Source organism: Lipophrys pholis (assembly GCF_963383615.2).
Source record: "Lipophrys pholis genome assembly, chromosome: 8".
NCBI classification, from domain to species: Eukaryota; Metazoa; Chordata; class Actinopteri; order Blenniiformes; family Blenniidae; genus Lipophrys; species Lipophrys pholis.
This window is the reverse complement of record NC_137630.1, coordinates 8,806,216-8,829,589: the sequence shown is the minus strand read 5'-3', so window position 1 is coordinate 8,829,589 and position 23,374 is coordinate 8,806,216. Positions and strand designations below refer to the sequence as shown.

The 23,374-nt window shown below is 43.5% G+C and overlaps 1 protein-coding gene across 1 annotated transcript in view; it reads left to right on the top strand.

Moving 5' to 3' along the window:
* LOC308112947 (vitamin D3 receptor A) overlaps window positions 1-23,112 on the top strand; it is a gene marked incomplete at its 3' end in the record, with an annotated part of 81,595 nt that extends 58,483 nt beyond the window's left edge. The window contains exons 5-10 of the mRNA XM_080468785.1: window positions 11,825-12,009; window positions 15,606-15,705; window positions 16,248-16,425; window positions 20,237-20,388; window positions 21,445-21,561; window positions 22,859-23,112. Coding sequence (XP_080324911.1) covers window positions 11,825-12,009; window positions 15,606-15,705; window positions 16,248-16,425; window positions 20,237-20,388; window positions 21,445-21,561; window positions 22,859-23,112 — 986 coding nt within the window. The remainder of the gene's footprint in view (window positions 1-11,824; window positions 12,010-15,605; window positions 15,706-16,247; window positions 16,426-20,236; window positions 20,389-21,444; window positions 21,562-22,858) is intronic.
* Window positions 23,113-23,374: the final 262 nt, after the last annotated feature.

The following is a 23,374-nucleotide window of genomic DNA, read 5'->3' as shown; positions in this document are numbered from 1 at the left end:
TACAATCGCCATCACATTATCCAGTGTTGGTCCTGCCGACTGACTGATTTGAATGTGAAAGCCTGCCGGTTTTCGATTTCTGCGTCTGGAGAGCATCAGCATAACCATGACAAGCAGCGGGTGACAAGCAGGGGGATGAGAGTGAAAGGAAAGGAAGGAAGGAAGCAAGGAGGCAAAGACATGAAGGGGCGGTGGGATAAGATCTCACTTCACAATGGCTCTTTTTCCTTCAAAGAGACGCACGATTGTCGAGGCCGCATTTCACTCACCTCCGGACTGAGCATGTTTGTTAGTTTGTGTGAAGCGGATGATGCGGGGCGGGGATCAGAGGGCCGATAGCCAGAGCTTCCACCACAAATAGCCACGTTACACTGAAGTGTCTGTTTCAGCGAGGAAGAAGCAGGCGGGGGGGGGGGGGGGGGGGGGGTGGGGGGGGTGGTAGAGAGGCAACGCCAGAGAGAGACTCTTATCGGGTAAAATGCTCTCTTTGTTTGTCAGATTCATGGGACGAGAGCAGCCCCGTGTTCCCGCTGCTGACTACTATAGCCGAGCCCTATAGAAGCTGCTTCGCACGTACAGGGTTGGAAACTTGATTCTGTGATGACAGCCGTCCTCTCAGCGTCTCAAGACGACTCCAGATCAAACCCAGTATATCTTTAAGCTTAATCCTGACAGTCTGGTACATCCAGATCCTGATTCAGTTTCATTTATTTCTGCTGCACAAACGGAAGATGGTTAAATCTGTGCCGGCTGTGCTGCATCCCAGCGGTCAGAGGCTGCATTTACATCACAACGTTTTGAAAACGATGTCCGTTCACACGCTGAAAACAATGTAGTTAGCACGGCACGCCACAAGCTGGTGCTGTTGTAATGAAACCACACACGTGCAATACGCTATAAACATTAGCAATGGGGAGTACACAGACATTCGTACGGACAGACAATTTGCTATTACAGGTGTCTCTCAACTCTAAAACTACCAAGTACCGGGAGAATGAGGACGGGGAGTCATGACACTCTGGAGACAAACATTGTTATTGTCCATCTACTGAGCATGTGCAGAATGACACATGCAGACAGTGCCACAGAGAATGGAATAGACGCAACAAAAGGTTTTCCATCTTTATTTGAAAAGGTAAACAGAGTCTGAGTCAGAGACGCCAATCGGCCAAAGAGACGAGAAAAACATGCAAACTCCCAAACCTAACCTGAGTTATTGAATCTGAATTAACCCTAACCCACTGGGAGGAAACATGGCATCATGAACTTTGTTATATTTTTTTAATTTACTAGTTTTCAACACAATGGTCCCAATTTCCTTCTTTTTTCAAAGCTATTCGCACCACATACCCCCTCCCCTGCTTATTTCCTCTCCATTTTTTTTTTTTAGAAACTCTTTCTGGGTTAAGCTCACGTTGTGATCACAGAGGGCGTCTCATCATGTCATGGATGAAATTCAATCAGAAAATCATCCCAATGTTATGAAGAGCGGGAACAGTGTGTTCCCCTGACTCATGCTAGGCTTTCGGATGTTGCTCTGCTCTCAATTTAGCTTGAGCCACAATCAGACTTCTCTTTTTCTTTCTTTCTTTTTTTTTTTGCAGGCATCATGTCTGTTTTTCTTCATTATATAAACAGAACTAGAGTCATTGTGTACTGGTCCATGGGTGCTCCAAAGATGTGCGTGACCCGTGTTTCTTGAGGAACTTGAATAAAAACCTTTTGCAGCGCTGGCTGAAAGGCTAATGCTAAGCTAATATGTGGTCAGGCATCAATTACTGTCTGGCTTAACCATAAACACTTGGAATGGAGTGATGAGGAATCCTTAATTTAATCTGTGATTTGGTCGATCTTGTGCAGATTAGTGAGTTTTTATTAGCTCTACAAATGCTTCCTGTTATTATTTCACAGTAATGAGCGATTTCAGAGTGTGAGGTGGGCCATGGGGATGCCTTGCCCCAGCACATGTTTTACACTCTAACAGGATTTATTGTTTACGTTCAATAGAGACAAATTGAATTATGTTATATGCGTCAGTGCCGACTGATCAAAGGGGTTAGCGGAAAGAGAAACTCGAAATAAGTTCTTGTGGCTCTTGCAAACAACAGGTAGCGGCGCCTCGGCTGCATTGAGGAAACATACGAACGGCACAGACTCCGTTGTGGTGACACTATTAAACAATTATTTAAAATTGCAATAAAAGTCCCCACCCACCCACACACACACACAGACACACAGTCGAATGTTTATTTTGCACCACAGCTCTGCAGGTTACTTTGATTAAATCTTGCACAAGCTCCAGCACGCAGCTTCAAAATAACCACACATTCTTCTGTGTGCTCTTTTGCACATGTAACTAATCAACTAAACGTGGGCATTGTGCTCGGCTCGGAAAAGGCAGGAGGAATCAAAAGCGAATGCGTCTTTCACAGACATATACTGGCATGGATGTGGTGGAGTTGTATACGTAGCTGTATACACTGCCTGCGCGTACAGTACCTCCCCTGCAGAGAAGTGAAAACTAGAGAAAGAGGAGGTCACTGTGTGGGCTGAGTTTCAGGCTCTGCTGTGCCATCTTTGCCTGTACGTCTCTGTTAGGTGTCCTCTTGTTTTGATTGATGCTTTTGTACTGTGCTAACTCGGCCCGGTGCCCTAAAAATAAAAAGGTCGGGACAAAGATGTACACACTGTACTTGAGCATGTACACTAATCAGTCATAACATTATGACCTCTTCACAGGACATCACTCAGCAAGTGAGCATTTTGTCCTCAGACTTCATGTGCTTAAAGTTGAAAAATAGAGTAAGAATTGAATTGTGTTCACTGGACAACAGGGCCAGGCGGGCGGTGTTTAGTGGTCAGGATCTAATCAACATTGATGCATTTGTGGAACAAAGTCTGTTCCATGTGGTCTGATTCAGCAGAGCTGGTTCTGAAAGAAAATCCCAATTTGTTTTGTCTTCAGAATAGGAATCTACACAATATAATGCAGGTGGTCGTACTGTTATGGCTGATATAGGTGCGTGCGTGTAGTTCATAAAGGAGAAGGAATGTATGTATTGTGTCTGGGCTTTTCCGTGTTTGTTTGTTTACGGCCGCGGTGGCGAGCAGCTAGTCCTGTGACCTGCTGCTCACATGACCACTGACATGTGATTGTATGTACGTGTAAATATGTTTGTGCGTGTGTACGTTTGACTACATGTGGTTCTCGTGTTCTATTTCCAGCCATCTTCTTTTTTTTTTTTTTTTTTCCTCTGTCTGTGTAAAATAACACGCTTTTAGATGTGAATTTGTTGACTTTAGAGATCTGCCGGGTTCGGTTTCAGGATACGTGTTGTTTATCCGCTTGCGACTCTCAATTTTTTTATTTTTTGGGGGAATAACTCAAGATGTTTGCGGATAAATCTTTTTTTCAGTCCCACAATACAGTTGCTATCTGTTGCTGTGGGTTTTTGTCTCTGTGCTTTTATGCCGGCCCTGTCTTTATATTGGCAGCTTTGTGTCGGCCCGACCGCCATTCACTTCAGAACTGTGCGCGTTTGTTTGTGTGCCCTGCGCGGGCCGTGCCAGCACAGTTCGTAGTAAACACCCCAGCGCTGTCCTTATTTGACAGAGGTGAGAGAGAGATGCCAGGAAGAGACCTCCCCGTGTGTGTGTGTGTGTGTGTGTGTGTGTGTGTGTGTGTGTGTGTGTGTGTGTGTGTGTGTGTGTGTGTGTGTGTGTGTGTGTGTGTGTGTGTGTGTGTGTGTGTGTGTGTGTGTGTGTGCGACCAGAGTTTGTGTATATTGGTATGCTTGAGCGGGTGTTTATTTGTAACAGGATTAGAATGGCGGGAGAGCTCCTGAAACGTTTCGGCCTTCAGATGATTGAATTCCCGCCCTCGGTGTCTTTCCCGTAGCCAAGCTTCTCCCGCGGTGCTGCCCTCCAGTCGGGTCCCTCATTCAGATTCTTCATCCTCCTCCTCCTCCTCCTCCTCCTCCTCCTCCTCCTCCTCCTCCTCCTCCTCCTCCTCCTCCTCCTCCTCCTCCTCCTCCTCACTGCTTTGTGTTGTGTGGCTCTGGCTGCCTTTACACTTTGCTGACCACACTTGTCAGACGTCTAACACAGCTGAAAAGAAACATAATTTAATTATTGGGGGCTTTGTAATCAGTTAATCACATTGTACAAGTGTGTGTGTTTTTTTAATGGTATTTTGAATTCATCTGTTTTTAGACCAGAGGTCTTCTCTGCAGCCACATGTGGCTCTGCAGCCCATCTGCACTGGAAGGAATATATTTGTAAATAAACATTTTGTTTTCATTTTTGTTTTACTTGCATTCCACACTGATTTTCAAAACTGGGCTCATCTCCAGGCTGAAAACAGCTATATAAGGTAAAACAGCAAAGACAGCCAGAATAGATGGATTTGCTAAAAATGTAAAAGAAATTTAAAAAAAGGTAAAACCACAAAAAGAAATTCCCTAAAATGAATATAATTGCTAGTATGGCTTTTTTTTTAAGAAAATGGGGAGAAAAAGGGAAACAAACAAAAGAAATTGGTGGTTTAGCTCAAACTGTTCTAACAATTGGAAGCATGCAGAAGCTGTAAGCAGCTAAATGGCCGAAGTGGGAAAACCCATGAATAAAAGGGGACAAATAAATCTCTAAAAATGGCCACAAAAGCTAAAAATGTAATAAAGTATATCTCAACGAGATGAATGTAACCTCAGTTTTTGTATGTATAGCTTTTTATTTTTTTTAGATGTTTGTTTCTTAAAGGGGTCATATTAAACAGATTTTCAACACTTTCACATGGTCTCGTTGGTCCTAAAACATTGTCTTCAAGTTGTTTTGCTCCCAATCCAGCTTTTCCTTGATTTTCAATCATATGAGCTACATTCAGAATCTGCTGTGTTTGTGTGAGCTAGACTGGCTCCACCCACACATCTTGGGAACGACAGTAAAACCATTAGAAAGTGAATTTTGCATAATATGATCCCTTGAATTTCAGATATTAAGCATGTTTTGTGGCTCCAGACAAATATTATTTTGTGGTCCTGAAAATGGCAGACCCCTGTTCTAGACCAAGAAATATTAACCAGAGAAAATAATTTTTTTAAACTTCAAATGTCAGGAAAACAACTGTGTTCACTGAATCAAACCTCGTGGGAGCTGTTTTTAAAACCACATATGTATGGACACAGAGAATCTGTGAATTCCGGTGCTTTTGTTGCCTGATGTGACTCACCGGTGATGCACTTGGCTCAAGGACGATCGGTGTAACAGGAACTGAACTGAAAAAATTGTGCCCAGGTGCACTAAGGAATGCTTCGTGTTTGGAGTGTAAAAGTAAAGTATTTTTTTTACCATATTATTTCAGAGTATTTGAATTGAGAAAGCTACATTATAGTGATAGGCTCATCGGTCATCATCTAACATTGAAAAATGTGCTTTAACAGAATTCATTCAGGTTATTTGTCACACAAGAACAGCTTGTTTATTAACCAGCTCTTTAACGGCATGTCAAAATCCCCTCTAATGAGTGAAGTCTTCTACATGAACTATTTTAAAACAATTCAATTATGGCATCATTGTACACAATCTGAAACCCACAATGATTGGTAGAACAAAGTGGCAGTTCCAGGTTACCGCCAAACCACACTTATGAATAAAGAATGGGACTGAACCAGAACAGTCTTTTTAACCGATGAACCAGAGAAATAATCTTTTCTAAAATGGCAAAATGTGGTCCGGTTTCCATGACAACTTTTGAAGTGAACAGGCATCGCTTTTGCATTTTCATTTCAGAAAAGTTCGGCAACATTTTAGAAACAATGTCCGTTCACACGGCAGAGACGCTGAAAACGATGTAGTAAGCATGCCAGGCCTCCAGTTGGTGCTGTTGTTTGTTTTTGCAATGAAACCACACATGCGCACACACACACACACACACACACACACACACACACACACACACACACACACACACACACACACACACACACACACACGTGCAGAGAACGTTTGCAAAAAGTTAGTTTTCAGTCGGAGCATTTTAAAAAGTTTCACCTTGTGAGCCGTTTTCAAAAAGTTGCGTTTTCAGTGGCTCCGAGCACCGTGGAGGGACACACCCGAAACACTGTGAAAGTTTTGAGCCTTCACATGAAAATGTCAATGCCTCATGCAAACCCTTTAAACAAACTCTTCTGCACAGAGAGGCTTGTTATTATTTACCTTTTTTTTTTTTTTTTTTTTAATTATCACCAGTTCCACCTTCGACTTTCAACTATTATTGCAAGTATGAATTGAGATAATTTAATAGTTGCAAAGGTCTCGAGCAGGCAGTCCAACGTTTTAGAAAAAAACTGTGTGTTAAAAAGGATTCACAACACCAATTATGACGTTTCTGAACACTTCTGAAGGACTTGATCGTCTTTGAGTAGCAATATTGCCTCCCAACTGTTTTCATGTTTGTAAAACAAACCCACAAAAAATGACACCTATAAATAAACTCAGCATTTTCCGTTGAACCCTTGAGATGTAGCACATCTTGCATGAGCAGGAACGCAGCCAGCACTTTTAAGTGCCCCGGGGGCCCTGATGAGTCTGTTCAGATAAGAAACAGGTGCAAAAGAAACGTACAACCCACATGAATTAAAAACATGTTTCTGAATGTGCTGAGTCGACGCAGTGCAGTGTGTCTGCACCCGACACCTTCCCGCCACCGCGTTTGCCTCCATCATACGATAAGCCACTCAGCGTGTGGAGGTGCCCTCGGCGCCTGCCTGACCCGGATTCACCTCCCGGGCATCGCGGGCCCCGGGGGCATCAGTGCGAGAAAAAATTGGCTTTACAATGAAACGCAGCTCGATATGACACCAAGCGTGAGCGGCCTTCATTGTGTGGGAGTGCGTGGCGGGCTGCTTAATGAGTGAGCCCGCTGCGAACCTCTGGCCTCCACCACGGGGGGCTCTCTGCTCCCTCGCCTCTGCCAGCGTCTCTGGCATTGCTGGTGTTGACCAGGACCAGTCCCCCCCCCCCATTTGCCCCGCACCCCTCCCCTCCCACACTGTCTGTCTTTCTTTTCCACCCCACCGCCCTCGTCTCTGTGCCACGCCAGGCACCACATCCCCACATAAAGTCAGTCGCTGCCTAAACACCAAACGTTCTTTTGGTAAGCTGCTGCACGTCGGCCAGGCACTGCGGGGTGGTCAAGATGTTCCCTTTGACGGTCTCTTGTTGTTGTTTGTGGACTCCTGCCTTAACGATTCCATTCAGGGCCCGGACTTGGCCGGGGGACCGACTGCTTCAATCATGCGCCGGCCCTCAGAATAGCTGCTTTGACGGCCCGCGCCAAAACATTTTGACCAAACTGTGCCTATTCATGATTGAGTTATGGCCGTCGTACTTGGAAGTCCTCGCCACAAGGAGTGGTGCTAGGCAGACTGTTCCTGGCCTGCGACTGGACGGACACTGGAGTGCAGCCAAAGCCTAATTAATGACAGCGGGTTCAAAGAGATGAAGGCCAAGTAAATCCTGGTTTGCAGTCACATTCAGTCGGCTGGCTTTTCTTTTCTTTTTTTTTCTTTTTTTTTAAGCTTGTCGTAGTAGCTGTTAATGCTGATGTTGTCTTTACCACCACATTACGTGGTTATGTAACGTCCTTCTGTGGTCGCAATCACTGAAAATCCACTTCAAATATAGTTGTTTACAGCCTCCAGGAGAACAACCAGTGCCCAGTATGAAGTGATCCGAGCACTATTTAATTTAGTGCCGTCCATGTCAAGTCATTGGTTTCTCAAATTAGCAGTTGCTGCAAATTATATATTTATCTGATGTATTTATAACCACCGGCTCATGGCAGCACATTATATCATCATTTTAGGAGCAGGTAAAGAATAACAAAAATAAATAAATAAATCCATCCCCAGGTCAGGGAGCTACCAAGAACGGCATTCATTTTATTCATGAAGCACACGGGAGACTAACATTTCTCAGCAAATGGCAAAGTGTGTACACTTTTTGTATTCAGCAATTGAAAGAAACACATCAACAGACATAGATCACAGCAATAAAGTTACAAAGATGCTGTTAAAAAAGTCATGTTGAAATAATGTTAATAATGAATACGTATAAATAATGAACCTGAAAATGTGGAGCACGACTTCAGTATCTGTAGGGAGAAGACGTACTGTATATGAATACATGAATATGAATATTTCTGACTCCTTCAGCTGTGAAAGAGACTTCATTCCGCATTCAGCTGAATGAAACAAGGCCTGTCTTGCCACCTGCCGAGCCTGTAAACCCAAACAAACAGCTTTTGATGATTGCTGGAGGAATAAATAGTGAGGGCTTCTCTCTCTCCCTTTTTTTTTAGTTCCTGGCAGCGAGTCCAACTTGTCGCCGTATTTGCGGCTGTTATGTCATCTTTCTGGGACCGAGCCATCACGGCCTGTCTCTTCTTTGGCAGCCACGTACCGTCTGTCTGTCTGTCTGTCTGTCTGTCTGTCTGTCTGTCTGCACAGCTGGCCACTTCACGGGTAATCGTTTACCGTGGCAAAGAGTCAGTATGGGCCGAGGCACTCAGGGGTCAGTGCTTTACTCCAGCAGTGACCCACAGAGACTGTAAAACTGGATCACAAACACTAAGAGCACCAGAAAATGATCATTTGACTCCATTAACACCCGCTTGTGTCCAATGGCAATGGAGAAAAATGAGTTAGAGCCTTTCAATGGGAAATATTGGCGTGTTTTATTTTATATCCTGAAACTGTCAGTAATGTCAAAACTGTCAGAACCTTTTAGCACTACAGTTTATTTCCTTTGTTTGTCCCTTGTTTATTCATACATTTTATTTATGTATTCTTATTTATTTTATTTATTTTATTTATTTATTTATTTATTTATTTATGTATTTATTTATTTATTCATTCATTCATTCATTCATTCATTCATTCATTCATTCATTCATTCATTCATTTGTTTAAGTTGGCATTTCAGTTTTACATGTCCTACAAATTAATCAATAGTTAAATCTTTATTTAATTTAATAAAATTTTATTTTATTTAATTTTGTTTTATTTTATTTAATTTTATTTAATTTTATTTTATTTTATTTTATTTTATTTTATTTTATTTTATTTTATTTTATTTTATTTTATTTTATTTTATTTTATTTTATTTTATTTTATCGGAAAACACCATCAAACTACAAGAGGAGCTCGACGGGTCACGACACAAACCCAGTGAATGTATTTATTTATTCTTAAATTTAACACAGATCTTTTTACCAGGATTTCTTCTTAAATGAAATGAATCACGCCTGGTAAAGGCTTCCCCCGAACCCCCCGCACCTGCTGCTTCCTGCTACCAAAACAGTTCAAATCAGATTTATATCTGCCGTTGCGTCTCCATTTAAAGTTTTTCCCTCCAGTGGCTTGAGTCTGCGGCTGCAGATGCTTTGCTTTGACCCGGCTTTCTAACTTCAGCTAATAATTTAAAGAAGTGGTCTAACGAGATGAATCGCTGGAGGATTACAAAGATTTCTCTCAATACAGATGTCGCCTGTTTTCCATATTATGAAGCCTCTTCAGGCTCTGCAGCTTGTAGTGTGAGGTTTCCGGTTTCACACCGTGAGAGGCTTTTTTCTGCAGGTCCAGATGTGGGAGGCGTCTCCACAAAACAAACACACTGCTGCGGGGACCAAACCAAGGAGGTGGAATAATGCACAAGTTTTTTTTTCTTTTTATCCATCTTTGGTGGCAGATGTGTCCGTTTGCTGTAATACTCCAGACATCCAATCGTCGCTGCAGTTTTCTCCCCTCATGGCTGGATCAGTGTGATTCTACCTTTTGTACTTAAAAATGCAAATTTATATGCTGCTTTAATGGAGTTTTTTTTATCTCGTAATTTGGCTACTTTTGAATATTTAAAATCTGCAAAATATTTTGTGTTTTTTACCATTTTTCCAAGTAATCTTTTACTTTTTTGATACTACGGCATGTTTTTGATGGTGCTGAGCAGCTAGATAATCCAGTCTGTGATTGGATGAAGTCCTGGTTCCCATCATGCGTCTCTGCTTTCTAGTAGTTTCATGAATTTAAAGCTTATACAATGTTTTACTCAGTGTCCTTGCTAAAGGATGTTAGCAGTTACATTCTAGATATATAACAGTATAAATGTAGTAAAATTCGAGAAGAACTTATTTCAACTTGGGAGAGGTTCATTATATAAGTTACTTATTAGATAATGATTTGTCATTAGAGGTAAAATAACTTCAATATGTATTATTATATAAATTATAATAAATATTATAGTATTACAAACTCATACACTCATGTTGATACTGTATTTCACCCCTGAGGAAAACTTACCCGTGTTCCCTCAGATGATATAAGATGAGGTGGAACTTTGTGAAAAAAACACAAGAAACCAAGTAGAAGGGAAACTTTTCAAAATAAATGCTCCGACTCCATCTCTGTGTCAAAGACGACACGTCACTTTAATAACAATCCAGCTTGGTCGTCTGTCCGTCCTTATACTCGCCATTGTTAATGTTTTTAGTGTATTGTTCTCTGCACACGTGTGTGGTTTCAATGCTAAAACGACCAACAGCACCTACTAGTGGCCCAACATGAAAGCGACATTTTCAAAACATTACCATGTAAACGCAAACATTTTCTGAAACGTCGTGTAAACGGGGCCTGAACCTAAAGCAGCTTCATTAGAAAATGGTACAGGGCGGCCTGAACCAACCCGAACTGTAACTTTTATTAAAGGCTGAAAAGTAGAGACTGTGTTTGCCTCCCAAAAATAATAATACTACTTTTCTGTAAGGGAAGTTACCTACTTGACAATATACTAGTACCAAGAAATACTCCTTAAAGAAATGTGAGTATTGGGAAGACATTAATTCCTCCACTATTTACCTGCATGTTGTGGAAAAAGTCTGAGCTTCGGACTTCAATCAACACTTTTGTTCAAACTCCTGCGTGGTGGGAACTAGCAAAATGATGCCTGTGTCAAACTACAAGTGTGTGATGCATCGATTTTACATAGGACACTGTATAATCAGCTGAAAGAGAGCAGGGAAGTGAGGAAGTTAAAGAGACAGAAGTTTGACTGAAGGTGCATAAATAAGCTGCAGAAACATCCAGTATAAAGGAAACATTACTTTTGAAAGTGTTGATGAAACGACGGTCACACAGTCTAGAAGAGTTAGTTAATAATAAGCACAGTATCCACTCCTCACGTCTCATTGTGTTTTGAGATGTGACAGAAAGATGTAAATCTGGTGCGATCTGCGATAAATAATTAGTGCTGAGAATAGAAGATTTTAAAGCAATGCCCCAAGACATGTGGCGTGCCAGCCCCCCGGCGTTCCCCGCAGAGCCTCTCATCTCGTCAAAAACCTAAAGGAGTGACTATAAACAGTACGTCTAACCCACTCTGCAGCGCTCCTGCAGCATGAATAAACCAGGAGGCACTTAAATATCCAACACCCGCTGCATCAGCCGTATAAAAGGTCTGCAGACATGACAGGGCTCGACTGCGTGCCAACTTGTGGAGATGTATGCTTCACGTAGCCCGGGATGGAAATATTTGGAGCTTACATTACATCTCCCTCTGCTGCTCTCAGTTTGGATGTCCTGTCCTCCAGCTTGGTACTTTTTCCTGTTGACTGGAAGCATTTCGGGTCTTTTACTTGAGGCTAGCGCTCCAACTCGCTCAGCTATGAAAATAAATTGTATTGTTGAGGAACAAGTTCCTTCAAATCCACTTCTTTTTTCCATTTGTGGGTTTGTTTCTGATCGTGCGCCCCTGTCGCGTCCCTTTCTCGCAGTTATCCTGACGGACGAGGAGGTTCAGAGGAAAAAGGAGATGATCCTGAAGAGGAAGGAGGAAGAAGCGGCCCGGGAGGCGATGAGGCCCCGGCTGAACGAGGAGCAGGCCCGCATGATCTCCTGCCTGGTGGAGGCCCATCACAAGACCTACGATGCCTCCTACTCAGACTTCTCCCGCTTCAGGGTGAGTCCCAGGAGCTTCTCGGCAGCACTGTATGGCCACTTTGTCGTCTCTCATGAGTGAGACGAACTTTAATAACGCTGAAGGAAGGGAACCTCGTAGCTTTCAATCATCACAAGCAAGAGACATTTACATTCATGCTCATCCTGAAATAAACTGATTTCAAAACAGGTGGATTTGCTACATCTTTCATTTTGAATTCAAGCCGGTATTTTGGTTAATATGTCTTTAAATTATAAACAAAACAGCAAATAAATTTAACAAATTTCTAATCATGACCAGTTATATGTTTCAGTTCAATCTACTGTCATCTTGAGTGGACCAGCTGGGTAATATGGTGCTATAATAACCTTTAAATTTAACCCCTTGACGCCTGTTGTCTCGAGTTTGCAACATACTGCTTGCGTTCAAATTGCAGCCGAGATATCGTACGCATCCCACCAATGCTGATGTGTGCATGTTCGATACGTACCTAGGAACCTTTAACAATCACTAGTTTCTCGATGGACCGGTCGGAATGGGACGTACATGTGATTTATTCCTCCTAACCTCGAACCCCAGCCCTAACTCATAACCCTGTGCCTCAACAAGAACAAGAAATTGCTTTCTTGTAATCCAAGATCAAGGGTCCAATCCAGCTGGAGAAAAGTGTAGCCAGACGGTTCAAAATCACATTCTAGTTGGTGTTATAGTGTAAATAATAATAAACTATTTTGTGGCATCAACGTCTAACCCGAGCCCTAACCCGAGCCCTACACTATGTTCTATGGACAAAATACAAATCTTAACATAATTTAGCATCAGCTTGAGATCAAAAACACAAGTGATTTGTTTTGTATAATTGCAAATATATTCAGGCGTCGAGGGGTTAAACAGTAAAGTCTGTCTTTGTTGTGGCTCAGTATATATGTGATGAAAATGTTGATATCAAGGGTGACAAACATGAGGCCCGTGGAGCAAAAATGACTTGTGAGAGGCTCCAATCCGGCCAAACTACCAAGAAATTGTTAATAATTCAAAGGAAACATAGATTTATTTATTTTTCAAACAAACTTCTTGAGAGTAGTGGAAAGAACACAACTCTGAGACCCGAGCTGAGGTATCGGTGATGTAGAAGTTGGCAAACTAGCATCAGCCTCAAAGCCGAGCTGTCAGGGTGAGTTTGTAAAAACACCCATAATGCAACAGCAATGGGAGAAGTTCTTTGGACATTTCACTGTCTATTGCACCAGAAGGTTTCATTAAAATTGGTTTTATGTTGTAGTTATTTCCTATAGTAATTGTTTGGTTTTGTGAAAATATCAACATTTTCATCAGGTATACGTTGCACCACAACAAAGAAAAACTTTAAATTTAAAGGTTATAATGCCACTATTTTACCTATCTGCTCAAGATGATATTTGGCCCCCGAACTGAATGTGTTTGACACCCCTGATCTATATGTTTGTAAAGCCAAACGATTAGTAACGAAAATGACTCCAATCTCAACTTGAAGCCAGTTTTTAATAAAACCTTTTAGTGTCTAAAAAACTTCTATTGCTGTTGCATTCTGGGTGTTTATACAAACTCACCCTGACAGCACGGCTTTGAGGCTGAAGCTCTTTTTCATGGTAGAATCACTGATATCTCAGCTCACGCCTCAGTGTTGTGTCGTGTCTGCAGGCCTTTTGTTTGACACCCCCAATATGTACTTCTCAATAAGAGAGTTCTGGGTAAGGCCAATGCAAAAAAACTGACTTTCAAAGAAGGCAAGACAACAACACAGCAGATCATGTTGTTTCATTCTGGCCTCATTCTCAATAAAGTTCAATAGAATTTCTGGTGAAACACAAAAAATGAGGCTCATTTATCTGTACCGAGGTTTTTCCTAAATCCACGTGAGTTCCCGCAGAGTTTAGTCTGAATTAGAATAGACCGTAAACAAAGCAAAAGCTGTATCATCCATTTACTTTATCTTCATCGTGACGGTGCAAAATTCCCGCCTGCCTCCGTCTCCTTCAGCCACGCTTGTGGTTTGAAACAATAGATATTCCAAAAAGCTCACCTCGTTTATCTACGCTGAGAAATCTCCTCCTTTTGTGTGTGTGTGTGTGTGTGTGTGTGTGTGTGTGTGTGTGTGTGTGTGTGTGTGTGTGTGTGTGTGTGTGTGTGTGTGTGTGTGTGCGTGTGCGTGTGTGTGTGTTGTGTAACATCTTCAGAGGGGAGCGACCGCATCTACATTCTGGCTTCCTTTGGTCAAAACCATCGGACAGAATTAAACTCTGTTGCATTTTTTTTGCAGTGGGTTTGCTGGAGATCATGGTTGAAAAAGCAAAATGAATTCATGTCACATTTATTTATGCAGCACAACAAAACACAGTAAAACTTTCCCAGAGTGAAGCCGTTCAGACAGATAGAGAGGAGTCAGGCCGTGAAGCCTTTGTGTGAAAAACAAATGCTGGGATCAGTCTTCGACGCCGGTTGCAGACGCGACGTGTTCAGGTTTTCATCGGGACGTCGAAGCTGGAGTCCGTGTGGTTGGAGGTTGTGTAGACTCCTCACTGGTCCATGTTTAGTTTGGATTGGATGTTGCTCAGCCATGACTGTCAGTATGACTGTATCTTTGCCTGCCTTTGGCCAGGTGAATAATCTAAGGCCCCGTTTACATGATTACCGTTATTGGACAACCGACTCTACCACTGAGCAATATGGACATTTTACAAATGTCCATATAAGCCTTTTGTCCTCTGCTCTGCGTGTGTGTGGTTTCATCACAAAAACAAACAACAGCACCCACTAGTGGCCCTACATGAAAACTACATAAATTTCATAATTTCTTCAAAATGTTACCATGTAAATGTGGAACTTTTCTGAAACAGAAATGTAAAAACGGAGCTATTTACCTGAAGTGTTGTCGTGTAAACGAGGCCTGTTACTCCCTCCAGACTGAGCCGCCAGCTCCCGTCACACACCTGTGTTTCTACTTTGTTTCACACAAGTCACCGAGGCGCTCCTCCGCCCGCAGGCGGTGTCGTGTTCTCGGCCTCCGTGTTGTTAACCCGATCCTCCCGCACAACGAGTAAATGAGATGGAGAATACAGATCGGCAGCAGGAAGTCTCCGCTGCGGCCCGCGGCCTGTTATTGTAAAGTGTGATTGTAGCTCCCGCCGGGGAGTGAATACCTGAACTCTCCAGATACCGAGCCGTGGGCGTCGCATTGAACTGCACATGACCGGTAGCAGATGGGGAGGTCAGGTAATACTGACAGTGGAAAACACACACACACACACACACACACACACACACACACACACACACACACACACACACACACACACACACAAGCCACACCCGTTCAGTCATGTCCTTAAGCTGCCTGTGCTCTGCTGGGCGAGCTGTCAGCACTTTGTATTGTCGCTCTCCGGCCCGTCTGGATGTTTCCACGGCGACACATGTGGTCACCACTTTTCCACTTTTAGATTCCGAGTAAAACCCCAAACGAGCGTCCGTATTCCTGTAACTGTACTTCTGTGAATCGGCCTGCTGATGTCGGACATTTATTTGGTTTTCAGGGAGTTGTGACGGTCTTAATATTTGTGTTTCTCTGGTGTGTTTGGCAGCCCCCGGTGCGCGAGGGTCCGGTAACCCGCAGCGCCAGCAGAGCCGCCTCCCTTCACTCCCTGTCTGATGCCTCCTCCGACTCGTTCAACCACTCACCGGGTGAGTCCTCCCTCTGTTTGCTCTCGTCGCTCCGGGTTAACTCCACCAAGGACGCAGCCCTGAACGCATCTGTTGATCTCAGACGAGTTCTCCGCCGCCCACCTCTGCCCCGTCCTCATCATCAGCACCACTCTTCTCCTCTCGCCACAAAACAAAATGCTCGCACATGTGCTCGATAAACTCAAGATTTGGAGTTCACCTCGAGGACATTTGTGTATTTTTCTACAATAAAGATGCGGGGATGGATAGGGATGATTGGCACAAATTTACAAGTACATGTGTTTTCTTTTTAAGGGCTGGAAACGTCTGTGGTCAGAGTGTTCTTCCAAGTTATGAATATTTTCTACCGAACCAAGTTTCTTTTCTTTTTCTTTTTCTTTTTTATAAAGTAGAAGTTGAATGTTCCTGTTATTGCTCATTATAACATCAGAAGCTCAATCGTTTCTGTGAGTCGATGTTTAATAAACATGAACAAAGAAAACGTTTTCTTCTTTCATCTTTTAATTGGAGTTCCTGCTTCCACCCTCTTGTGTCCCGAGCAGAGTCGGTGGACACCAAGATGAACTTCAGCAACCTATTGATGATGTATCAGGACGGCGCGAGCAGTCCGGACTCCAGCGAGGAGGACACCAAGCTCTCCATGCTGCCCCACCTGGCCGACCTGGTCTCCTACAGCATCCAGAAGGTCATCGGTTTCGCCAAGATGATCCCCGGCTTCAGGTACAGGCGACCCCGTGGAGGAGGCCGTCCAACTCAATGCTTTCAAACCTGATTGAAATAAGATGCAAGTTAATTCAATATGAACGTGCCCATATGAATTATACAAGTTAACTCTGATACCTTTTAGAATAATTATATTTCCAGCATTTAAATTTCACAGAACAAACCAGGGTTTGTTGACGCCTCGCAGTCACGGAAACTCCCAAAGATTCCAGAGGGAAGATCCCGTTTGTTCTTGCAAGATCTCGATTCGCCTTGGAAAAACAATCAACGATCAACGTTTTAGACTACTCTTGTGGCTTGAATAGTTTTTCTTTGCGAAAGTTTGGCATTTCTTCCGGCTAAATCGGGAAAATGTTTACATTTTCACTGGAGGTGCCGCAACGCTGTCTGATATCCCAGAAACCCTTGCGGCAGGTTTCTGGAGATGAAGTCAGTTAGCGAAACGTAAACACAGTTTGATGGCTACAAATTCCGGTTTGATTGTAAACATAGCGACTTTGGTGGGATCGATTTAGGCAACTGCAGGTTGGAAATGAGCATTGATGCTCTTATTTTGGTGTTTTGGTTTATTGCCTGTGCCGAAGTGATGGGAAGTATACTTTAAAGGTTTTTTTCTGGTAGAGTAACTTTAAATCATACAGGAAAATTAAGCATCAACGTGCCTCACTGCCAATAATCTCGCAGAAATCCCAAATAATCTGCAGCATAATAATTTGTTTAGCAGTAAAACATCACTGCATCCCATCAGAACCACGTACGGACACGAAGACCTCCACTCAGGCCAGTTTGTGTCATCACTCACAAACAAACACGCTTTTCCAAGAATACACAGAACAGGCTGCAGGTTGTTTTTATTTTGTGTGTGTTTTTTTTTTTTTTTTTTTTCTTTTCTTAATATGAATGCACGCTGGGCAGAGACAAGCGTTTCTAAACGTATGCACATGCAGACGCCGTGTAATCAAAGAGCGGGGACGCCACTGCTGCCTGTGATAAATAATGCACTGACGTGTATCTGCATGCAGTGAAAGCAACGGTAATTGTTTGTATACATGTACTGTTACAGTGGAGTTTTCTACCCTCTGTCTGGACGGTGCAATGAGGAGTTTTAAGTCCACTTCGTGGTCCCCAAAAAAAGATAATCACAATTATTAGCCGTGGTTATTTGGTGGATTTCTGTGTTTCACCTCAATTGGATTCTGATTCATTGTTAAACTTTATAGCAGCTCAAATCTTTCATATTCAGAATGAAACTTTAAATATAATTGAATTATACTGGACACATTATCGGCGTCCAGCTAAGATAGAAAATGAAATGCCGTCAAAGATCGTTGCTAAACATTGCCATGACTTGTATGATCTTTTTACTAAGAAACAGACTCCTAAAGTGAATTATTTTAGTTTTTCACTGTTAAAAATGAAACGCAAACCACTGCTTTTCAAACTAGCAATGCTCACGTTGACACACGATTAAGCAGCGAATGTGGCGTCTGTAATTATGTCTCATCCCATCCATTAAACCTCATCACAAGTATGTTCAGAACAACAAATGAGCTTCTGGAAATATTCATTTTAGAGTTTGGACGTGGAGGAGTGAAAATCTAAGGCTGTTCCAGCCACAAAACGATTTCCATTTTAAACAACTTGTAAACTGGACTTTGAACTGCCAACACACATGCAGATCATTGAGGCATTAAACTCGTGTTCGCCCCCTGTTGGCTGACTGATGTAAATACCTCTGATATTAATGTTTATTTAATCACAGCAACCAAATCTCAATCAATGTTTGATTAACTGTGGAGCCCGGAATTCTACTTTGATTATATAAACACTATTTATGTAATCGATCATAAAGACAATAATCTGTCCACCCTGACTTTTCTACAGGAGCCTGTGCAGCTCACACAATATGATGAACAATCAATAAAAGAGCAGGGACACGAATCCCTGTGGCAGAAGCAATAAAACCCTGAAAACCTGCAGCGCCTCGATACACACGGAGTCTGTTGTTCTTTAAAATGTCCTCAGGTTTCCAGGTTATGAGACGAACTGAAACGTCCTAATCTTACGAACATATTCTATCAGTAGTTTGTGACGGTGGTCTTTAGCTCGTCATTGAACACAAACTTTGGACCAGATCCCCCGACCTGGTCTGGTTCCTTCAGGTATGAGAACTCTGACACTACTTCAGTAGAAGAAGCTGTTTTTTTTTTTTTTTCCTTCTATTTAGACACATGAATAAATGTTTGAGAGTGGTTTAACTTTGTGATATGTGTGGCTCGTGGGGCGGAAGTGCTAACCACTACACCACCGCGCCGCTCTGCTTGTTGACTGTAATTATTATTTATTTATTTTTCCCCAGAAAAATAAAGACTGTGTCTTCTCTGAAATGCTGTGTGTTCACTTAGTGTGCTGTAAACAGACACGTGTGCGCTCTGTTGCCACAGTAACGTAAATATAATGAATGAAGTTCTCTCTCACTCGGTTCTAATGTGGGTGGTTAACTCGGCCTCTCTGCCTCATAAATACTTGTCATCTGCTGAGAGGATCGTGGAAATTTTGAGGATTTTATCTTGTTTTTTTCCGGTTTCTCTTAAGATTGTAGAAATTATCAATCTTCTTTCATGCCCCAATCAGGCCCGAGTCTGTATCTTCTATTTACTAGTTGATGTCTCGTATCATCACTTTTTGAAGAATGTATTAAGATATTAAGATCGAACCTATTTCCATTTCCAGAGGTGATCCTTTTAGAATTCTGTCTGTTTGAGGATCACAGTGACCGTCTCTTGGTCCTATCTAAGTGGCTGAAATATCTAAGGACGGCTGATTCTTTATCACATCCGTTAACCGTCTTCATAAGCTCGTTTAAACCAACCACAGTTTAAAGGCCTGGAGGTCTGCAGCAGCCGGATGGTTCACGCCCCGTTTACACAGCGTTTCAATTGAAACTGAAAATGCATCGTTTTTGCAGGCGTTTTGAAAGGCAAAAGACAAACTTACAATTATCAAAGTTGTCTTTCCCACTGTAGTAATCCTTCTGGTTATCGCTGTGAATTATGGAAAAACGTTGGTAACACTATATTTTTGAGAGATTTTTTATCTCCCAGTCCAACAATAGACATTTCACATTGTAAGAAATGTCAAGTTAAGCGAGCAGCTGAGGCACTACTGGCAGAAAATAGAGATTACAGTTTAAATTACAGCACAAAACCCTCATGTGTAAACTTACTCTCATAGAAACTCTACAATGTTTCTTATGTGCATTTCTTTTTCTCACTGGTGAGTTTGATGTTAAAATATCCAAGTAGCACTAAATAGATGGTTTATCTATTAACCTGTTTAGAGTTTTTCTTTTTATTAAGTGATGAGATGAGCAGATCCCGTCACATAAAGAATCATCTTCATGGCTCTCATGATTCACTCTCTTTGAATGTGGACATTTCTGCACTGGACGTCACTGAGATAACACCATAAACATGAAGTGACTTGCTTCAATGATATAGAAATCTACAATAAATCAATAACTGTCAAGCTCCTCGGTTGCTTCATCGGTACAATAAAAGAGGGCTGAAATAATTGTTGTCCTCATTGTGATTGTAAAGTTTCTTAACCAGGTGATGGTAAATTCATCACATAAATGTTTTGAAATGAGAGCAGTCACCTCAACGCTGTTAAATGTTAATACGTGCAAGTGAAAGCTCTGCTTGATGAGCCTGGACGCTGCAGCGGACGGAACAGAAAGCAGCTCCAGCTGCAGCAGAGACCACGCCCGGCTCATACTTGACAACACTTTGTTTCTTGTGTCCTGCAGAGACCTGACAGCAGAGGACCAGATCGCTCTGTTGAAGTCCAGCGCCATCGAGATCATCATGCTGCGCTCCAACCAGTCCTTCAGCCTGGAGGACATGTCCTGGAGCTGCGGAGGGCCCGACTTCAAGTACTGCATCAACGACGTCACTAAAGGTTGGTCGCAGCGCGCGGTTGGAACCGCCCGGGCGGGATGATGAGCCGCGTCGTCGGCGTTATCGATGCATGAAGCAGCTCCGGCACACGGATCTCCTTTATTGATTACGACAAGTCTCGCTGGCGTCCTCTCTCCTGCACTCAGGATGTTTCCACGAAGGCCGCCAACATGAAGCTCTGCACCAATAGAAGACCTCACACACACACACACACACACACACACACACACACACTGAAGGACAGTAAAGTGTTTATTGTTGTAGGTGATGACACAGCTGTGATTGTTTTCTCTCTAGTTTTATATAACCCAGTCGCACAAGGATCACCCACACACTTACTTTTCTATGCACACTTGCACATCACTGCAAGGCTCCGACTCCAGGTATTTTCATGGACGCAGTAAAGCAGCCGCACACACACACACACACACACACACACACACACACGTGCGCACACACACCCACACACCCACACACACACACACACACACACACACACACACACACACACACACACACACACACACACACACACACACACACACACACACACACACACACACTGCTGTATTCAGGCTGAGGTCAGAGGTATAAATAGAGAGCAATCATTCTCCTGCTTAAAGTTTTTCTTTCATTCACGAGTCAACAGAGTGCCTGGTGCAGGAAGATGTGAGGATGTGATTATCTCGGGTGAGAGGGCTATGAAGATTGAGGATGTGAGGAAGTCGCAGAAAAAACATGTAGATTCTTGCATATTTCCTCCATGCTGGTCTCTCATCTGTGCTGTTTTTCTGCTGCTGACATTGTTCGAGAGCACGTTGTCACCAGGTGACTGAATCCTGCCCGCTGATTGGCTTCTGAGGCGCCTCGCACACCTCTCCGTTACCGTCCATGTGACTGTCGTTTTCCTTTTCCAGTGTTAATGCTTGACACTGTAACGTCGCACATCGTCAAAGCAACATTTACGATAACATGGTAGACGAGACGTAGCGCACACCTCCAGTGAGAGGGTGTGAGGATGAAGACTGTGAGGATCTTTGTGTCTGCGCCTCCACAGCCGGTCACACTCTGGAGCTGCTGGAGCCGCTGGTCAAGTTCCAAGTCGGTCTGAAGAAACTCAACCTGCACGAGGAGGAACACGTGCTGCTCATGGCCATCTGCCTGCTCTCCCCAGGTACCGCTCTGTGCGTGCGTGTGTGTGTGTGTGTGTGTGTGTGTGTGTGTGTGTGTGTGTGTGTGTGTGTGTGTGTGTGTGTGTGTGTGTGTGTGTGTGTGTGTGTGTGTGTGTGTGTGTGTGTGTGTGTGTGTGTGTGTGTGTGTGTGTGTCTTCATACTAACCATGATTCTCCAGCTTAGACTCCCATTAAAGCGATTAGAGTCCAGGTGGGTTTCAGCTTCCAACACGGTGAATGGGTGCAGTAGAAACTGTGGCACAGCATTGATTCGAAGCGGGACGTCACAGAAAACCACTGAATGAGTCCATTAGCGGCAAGGACACGTGGAGAAAGGAGGGAAAACTCCTCAAGCTTCTTTACTTTAGTTCTGTGGGACGTTATCTCCTCAGCAAGTGTAGACAGCAAAGAGGGAGATCTTGTTGAAAAGATTGTTTCTCAAATCTTGTCAAGGACTTGTTGCTCACCGCTTTCTGCTGACAGCAAGTGTAATAAAAAGAACTTTGGTCTGCACAACTGAAGAAATACAAGCATCAAATTTTAAAACTGTACTTGTAGAGTGAGTGGAGTGTGCTCGGCAGGGATGGTGTGTTACAGCGATAATAGCAAGGTCACGGGGGGAGGGGGGTTGAAGCCGCAGGAGCGACCGCCCAAGTCCTAAAAACCCAGAAACCACCACTGCTCCTGCTTCCTTTGAAGAATTGATGGGTCTCTATGTAGATGCCTGAAGCGGTCCTAATGATTTTTACAGGCTCAGAAGACTTCCAGGTTTTAATCTGCAGCATAAAATGTGCCATTAAAGCGACCTACCTGCCGTTTATGCATCATTAAAATGTCTGCCGCAAACAGGCGGCTGAACGAGACCGCAGAGGTCGTCGGGGACTTTCTGCCATCGTATCTAACATGATGTTTGCACATGCAAGTTATAAGTTGAAGCTGTTTGAAACAGGAAGTATTGATTGTTAAAACATGACCACTCTTCTACTTCCTCACCTGGATCCTCCTCAAATGTTGGGAGAAGTGAAAGATGAAAAGGACCCTGAAGTACTGTAGTTTCCGCCTCAGAGCAGTTACGCTTAAAAAATAACTTTGATTTCAGCTCAGAAACATCGTGTTCCAAAAAAATATAAAAGAACTTTGAGTTCCATTGAATAATTGATTGGAAGCCAGTAAATGGCAGTGATGTGTTGACGTGCTGCAGCTCAATAGAAACGATCACGATCTGCTGGCTGTGATGTTCTGTGACGATGAGGAAGACTGAACAGAGCGTTCTCACTCACCCTCTCTTCGCCCCGGCAGATCGCCCCGGCGTCCAGGACCACGCCCGCATCGAGCAGCTCCAGGACCACCTGTCGGAGGCGCTGCAGGCCTACATCCGGGTCAACCACCCGGGCGGGCGGCTGCTCTACGCCAAGATGATCCAGAAGCTGGCCGACCTGCGCAGCCTGAACGAGGAGCACTCCAAGCAGTACCGCTCGCTCTCCTTCCAGCCGGAGCACAGCATGCAGCTCACCCCGCTGGTGCTGGAGGTGTTCGGCAGCGAGGTGTCATAGCAGGGGGGGAGGAGGCGCGCGGGCGCCGCAGGAGGATCACCCCGCCCTCACACCCCTCAAAGTATCCCCGACACCACCCCGGGCACCTGGGAGAAAGATGGAGGATCAGCTTGTTGATCTTCCTCCTCCTCCTCCTCCTCCTCCTCCTGATCTCAAGCAGAAGACTGGACCTCTGGATTTTACACATTCTCCGCATAACCAGATTCTGGTTTGATTTTGATTTTTGGATTTCCATTACATTTCATCACATCATGCAGAAAAC